Raw genomic sequence first — 17,809 nt, forward strand, 5'->3', positions numbered from 1 at the left:
ACGCTTTCGTACAGCGCATGCGTAGAACCTTCTAGTCGCCGCTTTCATCATCCGACTGAAATCCCCTCCACGGATTTATAAATATCATCAGGCCATACGCGTCACGCGGTGGAACTCTTCCCTTTTAACAAAAACAACTTCTCGTCACTTACTTTCCACGAGTCATATTTTATGTTGCAGTGTTTTTGTTATTGTTTCACTCAGTGATGTAAAATACAGTATTGCAACGTTCTTTATATCATCACCATGTCAAACCATTATATTCTGTCTTTTGGAATAATGACAAATGAGTTTAATTGGTTTCTTACAATTCTGTTTACACGTCAAGAATTATTATAGTGGCATTTTGGACGGAGCACATGATGTAGTGCAGTTAGTCCCAAGCAGTGTTATCCAATTTCAGCTACTGTACACCAAAAATAGTTTATTTATTACGAATAAAACGGTTTGCTTCATGTGTGGACTGATCATGAAGTGGACACTATAAAATTGGTGAATCGAGTCTGTTTTCATATTAAATGCAATGTGTGTGTGTGAGTGAATGTAATTAAATGGATGGATGCTAGAACGCTGCAGTTCTAGCCTTGACAGAAGACACTCAGAAAGACTTTTTAAATGAAATAAAACTTTTTATTTTGTCCTGGTTAACCTTACTATATCATGACGCCCATCAGGTTGACTGGTCGGTTGTTGTAGCGCTTGGAAATGTCACTTTCAATCTGTGAGAAATAGATTTTAAAAACCAAGTACAGTCAGCAGCACTTATTATAAACATTGGAGCATATAAAATAATACAATACTAAAACATCATATTGGACACTGAGCATTCACACAATAAAGTGATTACCATTTTTTTGAGCTCCTGTGTGCGTTCTACCAACAGGTCAACTCGAGGCTCTAGCCTGGACTGCTCCTCCAAGGCTTCCCGCCTCTTCTCCACCATGCTGATGGCCTTCAGCTCCAGAATGTCGGCCTGCTTCATTTTCTGGCTTAGCACCTCTGTCAAGCGCTCCACATAGCTGCACACGAGCGTTTATTGTTTAGTTTTTGTTTCTTTGTCAAGGACCACGTCGAGAAAACAGCAAACTGCTCTGTGCCAGATTAGCTTTGTATCTAACGTCTATCTGCAGTCTCTGTGACATCTTAGAAATCTTAAGAAAAGCCTAAACATATAAATCGAGAATCTTAAGAAGTGCGAACCATATAATGAAATGTTGCCATATCAAATTTTCCTGTCCGAAGCCCAGTTTTTGCAGCGCAGTGACGACGTACCGCGGCGAGGCCAGGATCATGAAGAGGTGCTGCATCCGGAGCGACGTGAGACGGCCCAGCAGGTCCTGAACCTCTGACAGCATGCCTCTGATGTGCTCGCTGCTCTGGATCTGGATGACCCGCGGCGCCGACTGGAACTGACTTATGGCCACCACGTCGCTCTCTTGGTCCATCTCGGTGAGGCGCTGGCTGAGGAATGTTTCCAGCTGCGCGGGACAGGAACAGGGTGCAGATTTGAGGCCTTGATTACAAACCACTGTGACTTGACTTGTGTCATTCGTAAGTCCAGGTACGAATGAATTTCTGTTACCTCCATGAGTTCATCAATGAACTGGCTGCGGGACTTAGCGTTCTCCAGCAAGCTCAAGGCATCGTTGCCCTTCGCCACGCCCTTCGCCACGCCCTCGGGACCTACAATGATGTGCAACAAGCATGTAAAAATATTCAAGCAAGTCTAATTGGTACGAGTGGAAGCTCCCTCACAATGTGTGCCTGCTTGTACAATCTCAATCTCAACGGGAGCGACATCCATGGTATCGCCGCCACCCTGTTGGCAGACAACATCAAGAGTGCAATCTGGAACGTATCCACAGATCTTCACTTTTTCCACATTTGATTATGTAACAGCGTGAACCGTTCTCATTATTTTCGTGGATCGGACCTCAGTGATGCCCCAGTCGATCCCGTCGTCTACTGTGATTTCTGAGCTCGGCTCCTGAGTGCTGAAGTCCCCCCAGTCAATCTAGGTGACAAAAATCAGGTGCAATTTCATTTAGTTACCTATTTTTACTGAGTAAAGCTTATAGACGGCTATTTACCGTGTCCTCCGCCGGCATTTCAACGGGCGTCTCCTCCACATGCGGCCTCTCCACCGCCGTGGGAACCTTCCCAGTCCTCCACTCGTAGAAGGTGGCGTTGCCTCTCTTCTGCGCAAACGTCAAAATAGGAAGAACCGGCTGCGACCTGCCGACAGGTGCTCCTCAGCTCAGTAACGGGAAAAGGAGCGTGTATGAATTTTTAGTTGGCTTGGTCTACTCACTCACCACTCACATACAAAGTTGGTGAAAGCGGTGTAAAGTTGGATTTTCTCTTCAAGCCTGGCGGCGTCTGTGCCCACTTTGTCAAGAACATCTGGGAGATCTTTGACCAGAGCCTGCAGCTCACGAGGAACGTTGTCTCCCTGGAAGAGGGGGCAGCATGGTGACAACAGTGCAAGCAGAAAAGTGCCCTTTTTCCAAATTTTATGGTGGGACAGCATTTCAATTCGTACAACGTCAACTCACCTTGATGCCGTACTGCTTGCAGGCGGCGTAGTAGTGCTCACGCATGTCAGCGGCCGAGCTCTGGCACTCCACCTCCCGTCTGCTCATGTCCTGCTGCAGCTGCTTGACTTTGGCCAGCTGCTTTCTCAGAGCCGGGCCCTCGTAGCTTACGTTGCGACTTAGCAGGCTGGCCATCTCAGCTACATTAAAAAAAAAAAAAAAAAAACGCTGGGCACACTTGTTTCCTCTTTTCTGATGTTTTCAAGAGCACTTCAATTGATTCTGTGTTCACCTAAATAGATGTTATCTGCCTGGTACAGGTGCACAATCTCTTGCCAGTCCTGCAAGCACACAATCAGACCATTCGTAGACTTTGAAGTCCTTTCCCAACAGAGAAGACGACTGCGTTTCTTTTTAAATTTGCATCTTCTCACCTTCATCCTCTGCGAGGAATATTTGCCAAAGATGTTTTTGGATGACTGTTCCGTCCCCTTCAGGATCTCCACGATTCTTAAGCAGTGGAAGTAGTGAATGTCTACGTGAAACACCGTCAATTAAGCCGTTATAAGTGCGTTGTGTTCAGTTTGTTGGCGTCAACACATATCATGACCAAGCATCAAGATCCAGTGTGGATAGACACCTACAGGAGCCCGAGAGGAGCTCCTTTATCTCCTCATTCTCTGGCATGTCCTGTATGGCGGCGTTGATCTTCTCTCGGATCCCTTTGACGGCATTCTGCCACTTTAGATTGCAGTGACGCCGATCTATGAGCCAGTCTGCACACAGGCGCATGCATACACTTATACAAAAACTTGTCTTCTGTTCGCCTACCAATCGATTACATATAGTGAGATGAAAAACAATTAAAGTCTCTTCCAATAGATGGTAGAAGATACAATTAAACAGTGCATCCATCATCATTTACATTGCCTCAAAAAAATCCGGGTATACTACTCTACGTAATGACAGTGAACGCATCATTAACTGCAATTAACAAAATATTATTTCTGCCTTACCTAAAAGTTTGCTGGTCTGAATGTCGATTGGGATGTTCTGTATGTTCTGCTGAAGTGAGAAAATATTATAGACAAACGTAATTAATAACGTTATACAGCAGCGAAGCAGAGCCACAGCTGCACAGCTCCTCATATTGATCTCTAAAACAGTTAGCTCACTCTTTATGAGTTGGTTATTGTATTCCTCCTACCTCCATGATGACTTGTTCTTCTGTTAAATCCTGTTTAAGGCTTTATTCCATGTTTATTTGAAGGCTTTCTGTAGAGAGGTACTCATTCGGTTGTGACACGTTACGAGAGTACCGACCAATAGGAAAAGGCGATGTTACGTTACCAAAATAATTCGCCAATCAGAGCTCAGTATCTTGAAGACTCCCTTCTATTGGTGAATGGGAAATGATTTATTTTCGTGTAGAGGTCGGGTCGGTCAATAGAGAGCGACAAATCATCAAGACTTTGTTTTGTCTTTTTACTTACAATGAGTGTATTTAACAGCGAAGTATCTCTATTTTTTGATTCTCGACATTTCATAGCGACTTATTTTTTATGCTTGTAAAATTGTTTGATTGCTAGACATCTCAAATGATCAAGGATGTTTTTGTGATAACGACCAAGCCTATTGTGCTTGTATCAGGATGAATAATTTCTCATTTGTCTACAGTCGATAAAGCGCATTTGTTCATGCAAAATACTGTATATATTTTTAAATACAATAATTCAACTTTAAACCTTTATTTAATGCATATAAAAGGCCTAGAAGGTATGTTGTGGGTATCTGATTCCATCCTCATCCAACTCATCCTTTAATCATAAACTTTATGGTGCATTATATAGCCGCTTTCCAACTATTGTGTTTATTGTTGTTAGTTATGATCTCCAAGTTGTCCTTCCTCCTTTGTTAACCCTAGGTGCACACTTTTGAGATTAACTTGTTTAAAGGAAGAAAGGGACAGAAGAAATTTGAGAAAAGAAACCCTAATCCTCTCTAGTTTAAACCCTATTTTGAGACCTCTAATCGTCTGTATAATATACAGTATATTTCTAAAAATAAAATATTTGACAGGATTTCATAGTTCCGGGTGGTCATTTAGCTTGCGCCCTCCATTTTTGTCATTTTACAGGAGGGTTTTATGGCTACAATCAAATCTTGGGGGTTAATCTTTTATATTGATATGGCAATGATGACCTCTTTCCAATAATGCACTTGAATTTGTGGTTTCCCTCTGACACTGGCATTTTGCCAAACATAATATTCACATTGCTTGCACTTCTCTCCTCAACTGAGATCCCATCAACATTTTCTGTTTCATCGATTGGATCCCATTCGTATCATCAAGGTTGCCTGAATGAAATGAAGTAACCTGGGATTAGATGACAATAATGGAGTTAGCCCACTCTAGTTCTCAGTGGCTCAATTCATACTGTGTATTCAGGCATTTGAACGTCTGGCAAATTTGTGTGCAAAACCCACACACAATTTATGCAAAACACGGCTAACTGACGCTGTATTCATATGCATTGTACGTGAGCGTGTGCGTGTGCGCGTGTGTGTGTGTGTGTGTGCGTGCGTGTGTGTGTGTGTGTGTGTGTGTGTGTGTGTGTGTGCGCGTGTGTGTGCGCGCGCAATCTAGTTGTGAAACAGAAGTAGCACATGTTAAACACAAAGGTGACTTTATTCCGAGTCCAAATTCCACATTAGGGCCAGAGCGTTTGAGGCTGATAAAGGGAAATTTATGTGCAGTTTTGGAAAGCTGCTTGGCTCACAGGAATCTCGACGTCGTGGACCAAAAAAAGGTCCCACTGAGTCACCGTCACACACGTCTGCACGTCGGCTGGGAGGGACCAAGGTGTGCGTGTGCGTGTGTGTGTCAGGTAGCTGCACGGTGACAAGACAGGTGGACAAGAGAGATGCTGCTCACCTGACAGGACGACCGCAAAAAAGGGGGGGAACGACGACTTAAGCATGGCGGCACTTAGTCATTTTTGACCACCTTGTCTGTCTTTGCCTTCTTCAGCCAGCAAGGTAGGACATTATCTATCTATCTATCTATCGATCTCATTCATCAAACCAGGTGTTGCCTTCAGGGACAGTTTGAAATCATAGCTTTACCCGCACAACAACTGAGTGATTGGGTCAAATGTCTCTCTCTCTCGATATATATAAATTTCTCTAGCGACCGACCTATCTGTCTATAGTATCTGTATCCCCTGTATGATTGTTATTGTAACCATGGTAACCAATTCAACTAACCATAATAGGAACTGAAAGTCCGAATCACAAAGCACAAGAGAGTGTGACGGCGCAGTAGATCAGTGCAGGAGAGAGCCTTGTCTCGCCGTCAGCTGGTTAGTGATTTGCCCCCCAAAAAAGAGGTGTTTGGTGTTCCTTTCTTTTTTTTTGGGGGGGGGGGGGTTGTCTGGCTTCTGTGATGTGTTGAGGCATGACAGAACACACACGGTAACTTATTAAAAGTCAACTGCGGCTGGGCCTTCCATGAGTCAACAGTCAAAGGTCCGACACACCCGGAGGAAATATGCACATTGTAAAAGTTATTCTCCAGAAGCTGACAAGCCATTTCCGTCAATAATTATGATTAATGTCCCTCCTAATGCTGATGGAATCATTCCCTAGTAGAGTTTAGTTGTATTTAATATTTAAGGTCCATGTATTTGCATTTAGTTGCAAAAACAGCCATAAAAAAACTATTATTATGTTCCTCGGTTCTACTGCGGGTTTTGTTGATTGTTTATCGCTTCAGTATTAAATTGACCCCTGCCCCTGAGCAGTGAAACACAGGACTTATCGAGCATGGAGCGTAGCCCTCTTAGCAGCATAAAAAGAAATAAAACATTTACGACTTTAGGAGTCAACACAGCAGATCAAACACGACACGGGACCTTTGTGCCGACAGGTGTGCGCGCCCCTGATAAGACCGCCGCACATGTGCACTATTTGCATAGCTGCTCATATGAAACCGAGTACATTTGCACACACCATAGAATTGAATACACACTGCATGACAGAATCATACGATAACAACTTCCTAATCCATTGACAACAAAGAGGAGAGAACAGAGTGGAGTAATGCGGGGAACGCTTGACCATAGAGGAGTGTAATGCAGTGTGACAAACCTCTCGTCTAGTCTAGTCTAGTCCAGTCCAGCCCAGCAGCTCATCTAGGCTAGTCTTGCATTGAATAGTCTCGATTCGTCTAGTGTAGTCTTATATTGTGTGATCTTGTATAGTTGTAGAGTTGTCTAGTCTAGTCTAGTGTTGTCTAGTCTAGCCTAGTACAGTCCGGCCCAGCCTGTCTAATTTAGTCTTGTATTATCAAGTCTAGTCTAAGAGTCGGATGCATGTTGTGTAGTGTTGCTACTTCATCCAGGAGGTGTTTGTGTGACATAACATCAGATTACATGAACACCAGATACTCATTCATTCAATTATTTATTCATTCAAAAGGTGAAAACCAAGTGTCAGGTGGCCCTACACCCCCCACTCCCCCCTCACACACGCACAAACACACACACATAATGACAACCCTGCATGCTTTGTGTCCCGTAGGTCTCGTATCTGTCCCGCCGCCATCATGTCCGACCCCAGCTGGTGGAAGCTCACCTTCTCTCGCAAGAAGAAGACTGAGTCCAAGGTCCTGTATGAGATTCCGGCAGAATATGGCAGCAACACCAAAGACCCCGCCGGGGGCGGCGGGCCCACTCCTGAAGCGTCCGAGTTCAGCGCCAGGCTGGAGAAAATTGTGGACAAGTCGGCCATTAAGGGGCGCCAAGTCAAGGTTTCCCACTCCGGACGCTTCAAGGAGAAGAAGAAGGTCCGAGCCACGCTAGCCGAGAACCCCGACCTGTTTGGGGAGCAGAATCTGGCTGAGCAGAACCACTAGAAGAAGAGTGACAAGTAGCACGTCACGATTGAAAGACTCTAAACCAACATGCGCCGGGCCAACATCACAGACCCCAACAGAACCTTCATGTGCTCCAGTCAATTTCGATATTTTAATCTTCTAACGGGGGTGTTTAATTAAAACGAACTTTCAACACTTGTGCTACACGATCAGTACACAAGTGGAGGAACCAAAGCAGTGAAACATCGACAATTGTTGTACATATCAAACAAGACTGTATCAGTGAATTTATTTGACGCATTCAACAAAGACAGGTTGATGTAAAGCAGCCTCTTCACATGTTGTGATAATCCCCCCCCCCCCCCATTTTCTAACAAAAGTGTCATGGAGGGATGTCAAAGCCAATATTAGCACTCTAAAGGATTATTCGAGTATCAAAAATAATTATCATGTGTGTGTGGGGGGGGGGGGGGGCGGGTAAAACTGTGAATAAACCAGCGACCAGTTCAGCGTTTGTCTGTCTGCGGACTCCAAAACTGGATGAAGTCACTTCATGAAAGCCTCACCGCTTATTGCCTCCGTCGCCATGGAGACTGTAAACAGACACTTGTCAGTCGATCCACTCGTCATGGACCAGTTCATCCTCATCCTCTAAGGTGGATCTTTACACTGACACCTACTGGCTACATATGCTGCACATGGCCAGCACTCTTCGCAAAGCATAATACATATGAGAATTAAAATATCTGTGGAGAAAAAAAAACATCAAAAATGACTGCAATATAACTGGGGTGATTTTTTTTAATTTCAAACCTTAAGGAAGACAATGTCTGGTCTTTACAGACAAATTTTACAGTAAAACTGTCATCGAACGTTGCAATGTGGCATAAAGGTAAGTATGATTCTATTAGATATATTTGAAGAACATTTCTAATAATAAATGCCAACATTTTTTTTTTAAGAAATTGGAGTTGTATTACCAAAGAAAGATCATCGATTGAAATTTCACATTACACCTTGTGTTGGCATCTATGAAGGAGTATTTATATTTTATATTTATATTTCCATTTATAGTGCGGCTGTTCCTTTAGCAAATAAGGTTTTAACCTAAAAACACACAATGCAGAATGACCATTTCGGAGGCACTGTCAATATGAACATAAAATAGATCCCATTACCCATAAGTCAACCTTCATAAATGAAATCCATCCTCATCAAAGCTTGCGTCCCTTTTTTTCATAAGACAAGAAAATGTAAACGTTACTCTAAGTGAGCATAGAAAGTGGTAATTGGCACACATTCAAATTTGAAAACAAATCATGTTTGCAAGAACTTTAAAAAAAAAAATGTAGCGAAGCAATCAGGGGTGATCATATTTGATGCAATACACCAAGTAAGAAAACAAGGACGGAAAGGCTGTTCAATGCAGAGAACTTGCAGTGCAAGTTGAAATGCAGGATCAACCGTGTACATGTCAATACATTTACATCATTTTCACAGTCAGTAAGTGTCCAAAACTAACACGCGGCTTGCAACAAATTATAAACACTCCATATAAGCAAATATAAACATTTTCGACTAACTGTATATTTTTGTGGCAGGCCTTGGTTCACTGTACTTACACGAGGTAAGAATTAATAAAAAAAAAAAAGGAAAGGCCACTCAATGCCGAGAACATCCCGCTTCACTTAATTAAATCATTTTAAAGCCCCCCCCCCAGAAAAAAGACTATTTCTCTCAAATATTACCATTCAACCCGCCGACTCCCACCCTCTTCCCTTAGTACCTCTTTCCCTTTCACAGTAGTAACCAGTACTGTTCACAAACAATGACCATTATAAAAATATGTTCCAAAACAGCTGATTCATAAATTTTTAAACACACTAACAGTCACATGCAAACAATTTAAACGAGCCCCCGGTTACTATAGATCTGAAAGACCCTCTGCGTGCTCGCTCAGCTCCATGGTGGCGTAGTCCAAAGGACGCCTGCAAGCAGAAAACACCCAGACACCCTTTGAATTGATAGCGGTTTTCAAACTGGGGTCCCTCCATCTGTGCATGTTTCATTTCATGAACGCAAATCATTTGTCATGTCAACAAACGAAAGAAAATCAGAATACATACTTCCTTTTGAAGAAATACGTGACAAGAGCTGCTCCAAGCGCGAGCAGCGCGAGCAGGCCGACTACCAGACCAACCTGTAAACCCAGGCTGGACCCTAGGACATCGTCAAAATGACACAAAACAGAAAATATAAACATTCAGTGGATTGGTTGTCATGTTCCATTTAGAGAGCAAATCAATTCTAGTCAGACTACATACATACCTTGTTAGATACAGTAAATATGTAAAGTGAGGCTCTTAATACTATTCAGGAGGTGTACCTAATGAAGCGTCCTGAAAGACTTGACTGACCTGTGCCTGTGCGGCTGTCAGTGGTGGGGGCGGAGCAACCATCGTCATGCGGGAGCTTCCCGGTGGACATCTGGATGATGAGGGCCTTCTGGTGGTCCGAAAAGGCCCGGATATTTCCCCACACTCGCAACCAGCCAGTCATACACGAGAAATTGGCCCCTTGAACAGGAACAAAGCAGAACATGTAAATGTCACAGTGCAGTGGAGAAAAAAAAAACTGATGCGGGAGTATAAAGTCGAGTCATGAGTCAAGTCACATCATCTTCCTTTAAAAAAGTTCCATGTGACTCAAAATCTTTTTACCTTGGAGCGATAAAGCGGATATTCCGCAGAGACACTTTTGCTCCAGATACTGGGCCACTTGGACCATCCTCCTTCCTAGACTGAGACCACTGCAGTCTGCAACCATCCCACATAGATCACATTCTGTATCACAAATCCATCAGAGCCAAAATAGTACATTTTTCCCCCTAAATACTTTTATATACGTTTAAATATATACTGTATATATACTGTAAATTTCCCCAGTGTGGGACAAATAAAGGATATCTTTTAATTCAGAATTTCATCATACGTTCCACTTTATCTCATGGTTTCATTCACCTCCCGACTTCTCCGGCCAGCCACTGGACGGAGGTCCGAGGCAAACGTCGATGTGACTGGAGAAGGCCATGCTGGGGCAGATGTTGACGGTCTGAGGAGTTGGCGAAGACGTCGTCCAGGAAGAAGGGCTCCTCGTATCGCAGCAAGCACAGCGGCTGAGAGAGACCGCGCCGTTTTGGACTGACCTGGACATGCACAGACAAACTGCATTTGTTGGGAAAACCAAACAAAAAAGTAACTAACCACACGACGAGGATGGGATTCGAACCCACGCGTGCAGAGCACAATGGATTAGCAGTCCATCGCCTTAACCTCTCGGCCACCTCGTCGGGTTGTGTCACTGATCTATTTTTAAGCACCGATTCATTAAAAGCATGTGCGCAGGGGAAATTTAGTCAGAATGCATGAGGTGGACAGCAGCAGTATGTCATTGCAGAGTATGCTCATTATGTTGTACTGCGCTCCCGCCATTTAACCAGTGTATTAGTATGACGGAAAATACTGTAAAAAACATTTTAAAAAATCACGAAAGATTGCACATTTCCGTGCTCACCTGAGAGCCGGAATGATCTGGCTCCCTCTAGCGGACACCGAGGAGAGCAGCAGCTGGACGTCGCCGAATATCAGCTCGTCGCGCCGACTGGAGTTGGTCAGGGCGGTGGCAGCTCTGCAGACGCTGAACAGGTCGTAGCACAGGAGCACCGCTCCTCGGGCCGGCACATCTTCGCCTTCTGGGAAAGTCTGATCTATGCAGAGAAGAAACACATAAGCACGGGGAGTGAGAATATGAAGCTGTTGTGAAAAAAAAAAAAACTATGGCCATAAAACAGAGAAAAAAAAGAAAAAAAGAAAAATCCATCAGACTTAAAATTATTTTTTTTAAATTGAGTCCACAAATTAGCAGTTTATGCAAGTGGCCACAATGTTAAAAAATGTGTCCCCTACGCCATATCTAATTTTCCATCCGATCTGTCTGCTCACCCGCTTCAGTGACATTGCCGACCGTATAATACCCGTCATCGTCGATAAATCCAGTCAGAGGAAGCGCAACGATCCTGCCGCTGTGTCCCTGGTCAAACACGACCAGCACCAGACCACGCAGCTCGGTCAGCGGGGGGCCCCGCAACTCCACGAAGGACCGTTGCTGGCTGTGATTGGTCCAGTGGCCACTCGCCACCTCGTTGAGCACCACGCCCTCCGGAGCCGGAGGAGGGCGGGGGCAGCTGTTTTCCCTTAGCGGAGTGGGCGGAGCTACCTGTGGAAGGATAGAAAATACTGTAGAAATGAATAGTTCTGTCTTTTGACTTTTTTTTTTTTGCAGTGATCTTCAAACTTGTCAAAACAAATCGCTGAATTCACTTGACAGGGTCTTTAATCTTGACTCAATTTTTGTACTTACTGAAAATGAAGACAGGTCATAGGGGTAAAGGCCTCTGCAGCGGCTGAGCGACTCGTCACCGGGAAGAACCTCCGGATCCTCCAGTAAGGCAAGCTGTCCAGGTGTCAGCGCCTTGCTCAGCTCCTGCGCCTCCTTATCGGATCCCATCTTGCGATACACCACAGCATCCAGGAGCCCTTTGGTGGGGATCCCCCTTTGCTGCGAAGACGGGGGCCCGAAGGGGCTGCGGTACAGCGCCACAGCGTCCGGTCCGTTCTGGATGGTGTTGGGAGGCAGGCGGATAGAAGGCGCAGGCACCAGCCTGTCGCTGCCCAGCAGGAAGTAGCCCTTGGCGGTGGTGAAGTGTCCACTGAGGCTGATCTCTCTGTAGGGTTTGTTGTTGTGCGCGCTAAAAAAAAGAATCCAGATGCCCTGCAGGGACACGCGGCGTCCGGATGGGTGCCACAGCTCCAAGTACTCGCCGTCTTCAGCCATGCCGGGAGTGTCTGTGTTCAGCTCGTTGATCAAGAAGTCACCAGTCCCCCAAGACGGCAGGTGTGGGGACGTATCTGCACCGCCTCCCGGAACTACTTCAACAGGAGAGTGCATTTATGAAGGGCTGTTAGGGATCAATGGATCATAATGATGCTGCCTCGGACATGGAATCCTTGATTTCGCGCTTTAACGCTGGACGTTATGTTGCTTCTTCTGGTTCTGAGCCACCAAGGGGCAGTATTATATTTACCGTACAAAATAAATACAGAAATGTCTCTTCTAAATGCAGTAAGTATAATTTTCCATAAAGGATAAAGATTATATGCCTGTGAGTGTGTGGACACACACACACACACACACACTATGTATATAAAATCTGCCTGCAAACTCCATATCCAAAAATTTGTGCCAATGCTCTCTATCCAGATCCTGAATTATTTACACATGCATAAACAGTAAGTTGACCCAACACTCACCCATAGCGTGAGGGCAGATTTTTGGCCAGGGGCATTGGTTGGGTTGCCCCGGGGTTTGCGGGGCCTCCCAGAAGATGCCGGGATCTCTGGTCCACGTGGCCATGCCGCAACGGCTGAGGTCGAAGCCTCCCTCTTTTAAACTGACAAAGGAAAATGACGTTGGACATAATTATTACACATACTGTACATTATATGTCTGTCCTAGATATAAAAAGTCTACACACCCCTTTTCAAATACCAAGTTTTGGTGATGGAATGAGAATGTGAGTTGTCCTGACATGTATTTTTTTAAACTTTATTGCAGATTAAAGCCAATAGTAAAGAAAAAACCCTTGCGGCGTTTGGACCAAAGCGACAAAGAAAAGCTGCAATCCTTGACATGTTCTTGAAGTTGAAAGGAGAAGCTGTCACTGAGTGAGCCAGAAGACGATGCAGTCCAAGTCAGCATGACTCAGAGTGTATTTTTGATGACAATGCAGGAAGGCAAACTTCTGTAAAGAGGAACAGTGGTCACAAAATGACCATCAAATCCCGCCATCGATACAAAGATGGTGTCGTAAGAGTAAAAAGTACAGTTTGGAAACCCCCTTTTTTTGGGTCATTTATTTTCAACACTGACCCTCAATGCACTAAACTTCTAAAGCTAGGGTGGGGGAAAAAAATGGACAGATGGGCATTAATTAATAAAAATTCTTTAAAACAATTATATTTGAAGCAATTATTTATGAAGTGAATAATAATCATTTATATGTAGTTAAATTATGATTATTCAACTTTTTTTTTAATAAAATGAAAAATTGCCAATCCATCTACAGTATAGTTTTTAAACATTATAATTTATCATTTATCATTTAACAAACCATTGAATGCGATAAAAAAAAGACATTTAAAAATAATATTTACTTTCAATTAACTAATCTGAGGGAGAAAAAAATGGCTCAATGAATGCAAAAAATATCAATGGGCTCCTGATAATGTAAATGCTCAGAATGCAGAATGGATTTTTCATGGTCCTCAATCGGCTTAATTTGTTTTGACTTTGAAATGAGCGAGAGTTGTGTCATCATTTCCCTTGCCTGTTGCTGAGCTGATAGGGCTGCCTGCCAGGGATGAGGGTCTCCGTGAGGTTGGCACTGGGTCTGTCACCGGGGCCGGCGAACACAAACGAGTCCAGAGGCTCGATCTGACTTAGCGGGCTGCCGACAGGAAACTCTGAAGTCGTACCGCTGTATATGGCGACTGCCCCAGACTCATCTCCTGGAAAAAAAAAACATCATCAATACTATCTTCTCGCATTATAGATACATCAGTGCTACACTGAAGCAGAATTTAATAGTCCCAATTCGAATGTAAAATCCGTACTTGGCTCAGTAAGGGTTGGGAAACGCTTACCTTTCATATAACTCTTGTCGACCGTCACGGAGATGAGTCCGGTCCTGGAGGTGTCCACATTCACGTTGAAACTGAAGCTGACTCTGTCTGTTTTCCCGTTCAGCACCACCAACACGAGAGGACCGGCGTCGGTCGTCGACGTTAGCTCCACCAAGCCGTCCACCTGACCTCCGCCCAGCTTCAGCTCGGTGATGACGGGAAGGTTTGACGGCGCGGCGGACGGCGTGCAGTTGTTCCTCTGGCCCGGGGAGGGAGCGGACACCCGGAAGCCCCAGCGATCTTCAGACAACAAACACCTAGAGAGCAAGAGAGAGAGAGAGAGACAACCACAGCTGTTTATGAGCGTGAATTGTGTTGCAAACTTGGTCAAGGAACAAATTAGACTTGATTGATTAAAAATATTCAAAACGGATCCACTCGGGTACCTCTCGATGGATTCGTCCCCCTCCAGGGCGGTTTCATCCTCGACAAAGGCCAGCTCCCCCGGGGTGAGGATCTCAGCCAGGACCTCGGCACCGCCCCTCTTGCGCGACGTATAAACAACGGCGTCCACCAAACCCGCGGCAGTGACGTTCATCTTCTCGACGTAACGAGCCGCGGACGTGTGGTAGAGCGCGATGGCGTCGTCCGGACCGTTCTGGACGGTGTTGGGAGGAAGGAGGATGGCGGGTTTGGGCAGCATGTCCACCGAGCCCACCAGGAAGAAGCCCCTGTCGTCGGTGCTGTGGCCCTTCAGATCTAAGACTTTATAAGCCACGTTTCCGTTGCCGTTATAGAAGACCAGAGTGTATCCGTCAAGCGAGGAGCGCTGTCCGCTGGTGTGGTACAATTCCACAAATTCGCTCGTGTCCAGTCTGGGGTTGTCGGCGTTGATCTCGCTGATGATGAGGCAGGGCTCGCCTTCAGCCAGGGTCGCCAGGAACAGACACAGAAAAGTGAGCGCCATCATCGTGGAGCAGCTTCTGTAAATGCCAAAAGAGCAAATTGGGCAGTGAGAGTCAGTGGTGGTGGGGGGGGGGGGGGGTTAGTTAGGGCCCGAGCAGTGACTGCTGTGAGGTTCCGAATGTACCCGTAGAAATTCTGATGCTTCTTCGCCTCAATTAATTGCATTTTGTGGGCCTAAACATGCACAAAAACTCACCAAAGTTTGCACACCCATTGGGCCTGGGAAAGAAAGATTAAAAAAATATATATACAGGTACTAAAAAGTAGTCTGTAGCACCCCTACCGAGGATACGTTTAACCTGACGTCCAAAAAGTCTTTGGTAGCCATGCTGTAAAATGTACAGGAAGTGAACAATTAGAATGTCCAATTTTGGCCCATTTGGTGCGAAAGAGTTCATCCCATTGACTTCAAACTCGGCCGGTAGTATCGCAAGACCTGGTACATTAACGAGGATGAAAATGTGGAGTTTTGAACATACTATATGACATGGGCGCGGCATCAAACCATGCGCTTTAGAAAACGGATGGAATGGATGTGACATGTGTTGTGCAGATGGGGCAGCTTTAGGCAAATGGTATGTCATTTTGGATCATCGCTGTTATGTGTGTGGCGCTTTCGTTCAAATGAGATGGAAGACAACATCAAAACAACATTAAGAAAGTCAGAAGTGCTGACGTCAAATGTCCACGATAGACACTCATCATAACAGCATGAATGAGTCCTCTGTGCGTGAGTGTGTGAGTCTGTGTGTGTGTGCGTGGAATGGTGACACCGCGCATTGCACGTCTTTTGCGTGAGTCACGTCATGTTGCGAAACGGAAAGTTTGCATGCATGAAGAATATCGCAAAACCGTTTCACCGAGTGAGGGGGGAAAGAAACGCGCCGCCGGATGATCGACGGAGTGGCGAATCGTGCATGGGAATGACCAATCATCACAAGACACTTATTCCGGTCACGGTTTCGGCTGCCGTGCATGCATCTTTGCATCCTAAACCACACACACACACACACACACACACACACACACACTCCTAAAACAAAATGAGTGGCTTACCTCGCGTGGTGTTCCCGTGACGCTCCGTGTGTGTCGTGGAAGCTTCTTCACGCCGAAACGTGGAGAAAAGCAACGGCGTTTTTTCTTCTTTGGGAAAAAGTTTGCTTTCTGCTCCTTCCGCCAATCCCTTCATTCACAAAGCAGCACTTTCTCCCCCCGAGAGTGGGCGGGCGATCAGATTCGCTAAGGGGGGAGGAGGGGCGGGGGGGGGTGATGATGATGATGATGATGCTGTTGACCCCCCCCCCCCCATACCCTCCCACGCTCCCTTCTCTCCTCCCCCCACGCCATTCAAGCATCCCAATGAAAAAAAAAAAGTCAGGGTTGGCAAACTTTTGTGTGCTTTAAAATGTCATCATTTACGGTACACTTTGTTATCATCATTTGGAAAATGTTACTCAAATAAATAAATGAGAAAGTTGAATATTATTACTCATGTTATGCTAATGTTAGAGATAAGATAAGATAAGATAAGATAAGATATCCTTTATTAGTCCCACACTGGGGAAATTTACAGCCTCCAGCAGCAAGAATGTAGGCAGAAAGAAGAAGAAAAAACAAACAAACACCGTCCAATTAAGTGCAATATAAATACGAAATGGATAAATCGCAGTGCTATTTACAGTTGTTTTCCACATCATTCAATTATTAAATATTATTGTTGCTATTTTTTATTCAGCAGCCTGACAGCAGTTGGTAGGAACGAGCGTCTGATAAGATATTGAGAGATAGATATTGCTAATTTTGCTATAATTAATCAATCTATTCTTTAAAGAAATGATTAAACCAAAAAATACATTCACTGTGAATGTGAAGTTGTTCATTTTATAAATAAATGTAGGTTTGTTCTAATTAACTAATTAAATAGTTTAATAAAATAATTACTTAAATATACAGATTTAGAGAGGATGTTTTTAAAGAATGTATATATATATATACATACAGTATATATATATATATATATATATATATACACAATGTACACGTTTTTTTCTAAAATAAAATAGACCTGAAGGGGGCCCCCTGAACTGAATTTTCGTCAAGAGTTTCACCCCTGACGGGAAGTTCCGCCCCCACTCAGATTTGACGAGCCTTTTCTTCCTCCAGTTGCTGGAACAGGTAAAAAAAAGTACTTCTTTGTTTATTTTTTAAATAGTTTTAAAGCCACTTTTAGTGTCATTTGTGTCGAACTGTCAGAAATAACCGGGTAGTTAGAATTCAATGATAACTGTGTTTAACAACAATGTATTAGTGCGTTTAGATGCAAATATTCCCCTTTCTGTACTTTGCAAAGCAATAACTCGTTGGCTCGCTGGATGACACGGTGACAGTTTCATTGCAAATTGACAAGACAAAAAAAACTTAGGTTGAATCGATGTTGCATATGTTGACGCCACGGGTGTGAAGCTTTCTTTTTGTGTTTGTTGTGATTGTGGAAGTGACGGGAGCTCGAATGGGATGTAGAAGGAAATCAATCATTTGTTTGAAATTTGGATGTCTTTTTTTTGCGTCAGTACAATCAAACGCCACAGAGTGTCGCTAATGGCCCGATCTAACATTGAGCTGCTTGAGTTAGTCAAGACTCAAAAGAATCAACAAGAACATTGTGCTTCTTATTAATTTTTTAACCAAATCTT

The 17,809-nt window shown here is 44.3% G+C and overlaps 3 protein-coding genes and 1 non-coding gene across 7 annotated transcripts; 1 reads left to right on the top strand and 3 right to left on the bottom strand.

Annotated features, from left to right (window-relative positions):
* Positions 1–608: 608 nt before the first annotated feature.
* cdk5rap3 (CDK5 regulatory subunit associated protein 3) lies at positions 609–3,874 on the bottom strand. Of its 2 annotated transcripts, none has more exons than XM_086138750.1 (14): positions 3,742–3,874; positions 3,551–3,596; positions 3,179–3,310; positions 2,969–3,069; positions 2,827–2,875; positions 2,556–2,734; positions 2,316–2,452; positions 2,091–2,235; positions 1,934–2,014; positions 1,756–1,819; positions 1,583–1,683; positions 1,273–1,478; positions 848–1,019; positions 609–719 (listed from the first exon to the last, which is right to left on the bottom strand). In XM_086138750.1, exons 1-14 carry the CDS (start codon positions 3,745–3,747, stop codon positions 654–656), a joined length of 1,485 nt encoding a protein of 494 aa, XP_085994876.1. In that variant the 5' UTR covers positions 3,748–3,874; the 3' UTR covers positions 609–653. The 2 variants fall into 2 exon arrangements, with proteins under 2 accessions (XP_085994876.1, XP_085994875.1); XM_086138749.1 differs by having other exon boundaries at positions 3,551–3,599; positions 3,742–3,873.
* A 1,550-nt stretch (positions 3,875–5,424) lies between these two features.
* Positions 5,425–8,196, top strand: prr15lb (proline rich 15 like b). Its single transcript, XM_086139108.1, has 2 exons — positions 5,425–5,573; positions 7,116–8,196. Exon 2 carries the CDS (start codon positions 7,141–7,143, stop codon positions 7,447–7,449), a length of 309 nt encoding a protein of 102 aa, XP_085995234.1. The 5' UTR covers positions 5,425–5,573; positions 7,116–7,140; the 3' UTR covers positions 7,450–8,196.
* On the bottom strand, positions 8,194–17,522 carry LOC147189968 (uncharacterized). Of its 3 annotated transcripts, none has more exons than XM_086139105.1 (13): positions 16,173–17,522; positions 14,597–15,133; positions 14,172–14,467; positions 13,856–14,036; positions 12,780–12,919; positions 11,830–12,398; positions 11,412–11,685; positions 10,984–11,176; positions 10,431–10,615; positions 10,131–10,226; positions 9,828–9,986; positions 9,537–9,630; positions 8,194–9,398 (listed from the first exon to the last, which is right to left on the bottom strand). In XM_086139105.1, exons 2-13 carry the CDS (start codon positions 15,118–15,120, stop codon positions 9,335–9,337), a joined length of 2,775 nt encoding a protein of 924 aa, XP_085995231.1. In that variant the 5' UTR covers positions 15,121–15,133; positions 16,173–17,522; the 3' UTR covers positions 8,194–9,334. The 3 variants fall into 3 exon arrangements, with proteins under 3 accessions (XP_085995231.1, XP_085995233.1, XP_085995232.1); XM_086139107.1 differs by having other exon boundaries at positions 11,830–12,395; positions 16,173–17,521; XM_086139106.1 differs by having other exon boundaries at positions 14,597–17,522.
* Positions 10,678–10,759, bottom strand: trnas-gcu (transfer RNA serine (anticodon GCU)). Its single transcript has one exon. It is a non-coding gene; the product is annotated as a tRNA-Ser (tRNA).
* Positions 17,523–17,809: the final 287 nt, after the last annotated feature.

This window comes from Hippocampus guttulatus, chromosome 19, assembly GCF_054856545.1.
Source record: "Hippocampus guttulatus isolate MCC_2025c chromosome 19, RoL_Hgut_1.0, whole genome shotgun sequence".
NCBI classification, from domain to species: Eukaryota; Metazoa; Chordata; class Actinopteri; order Syngnathiformes; family Syngnathidae; genus Hippocampus; species Hippocampus guttulatus.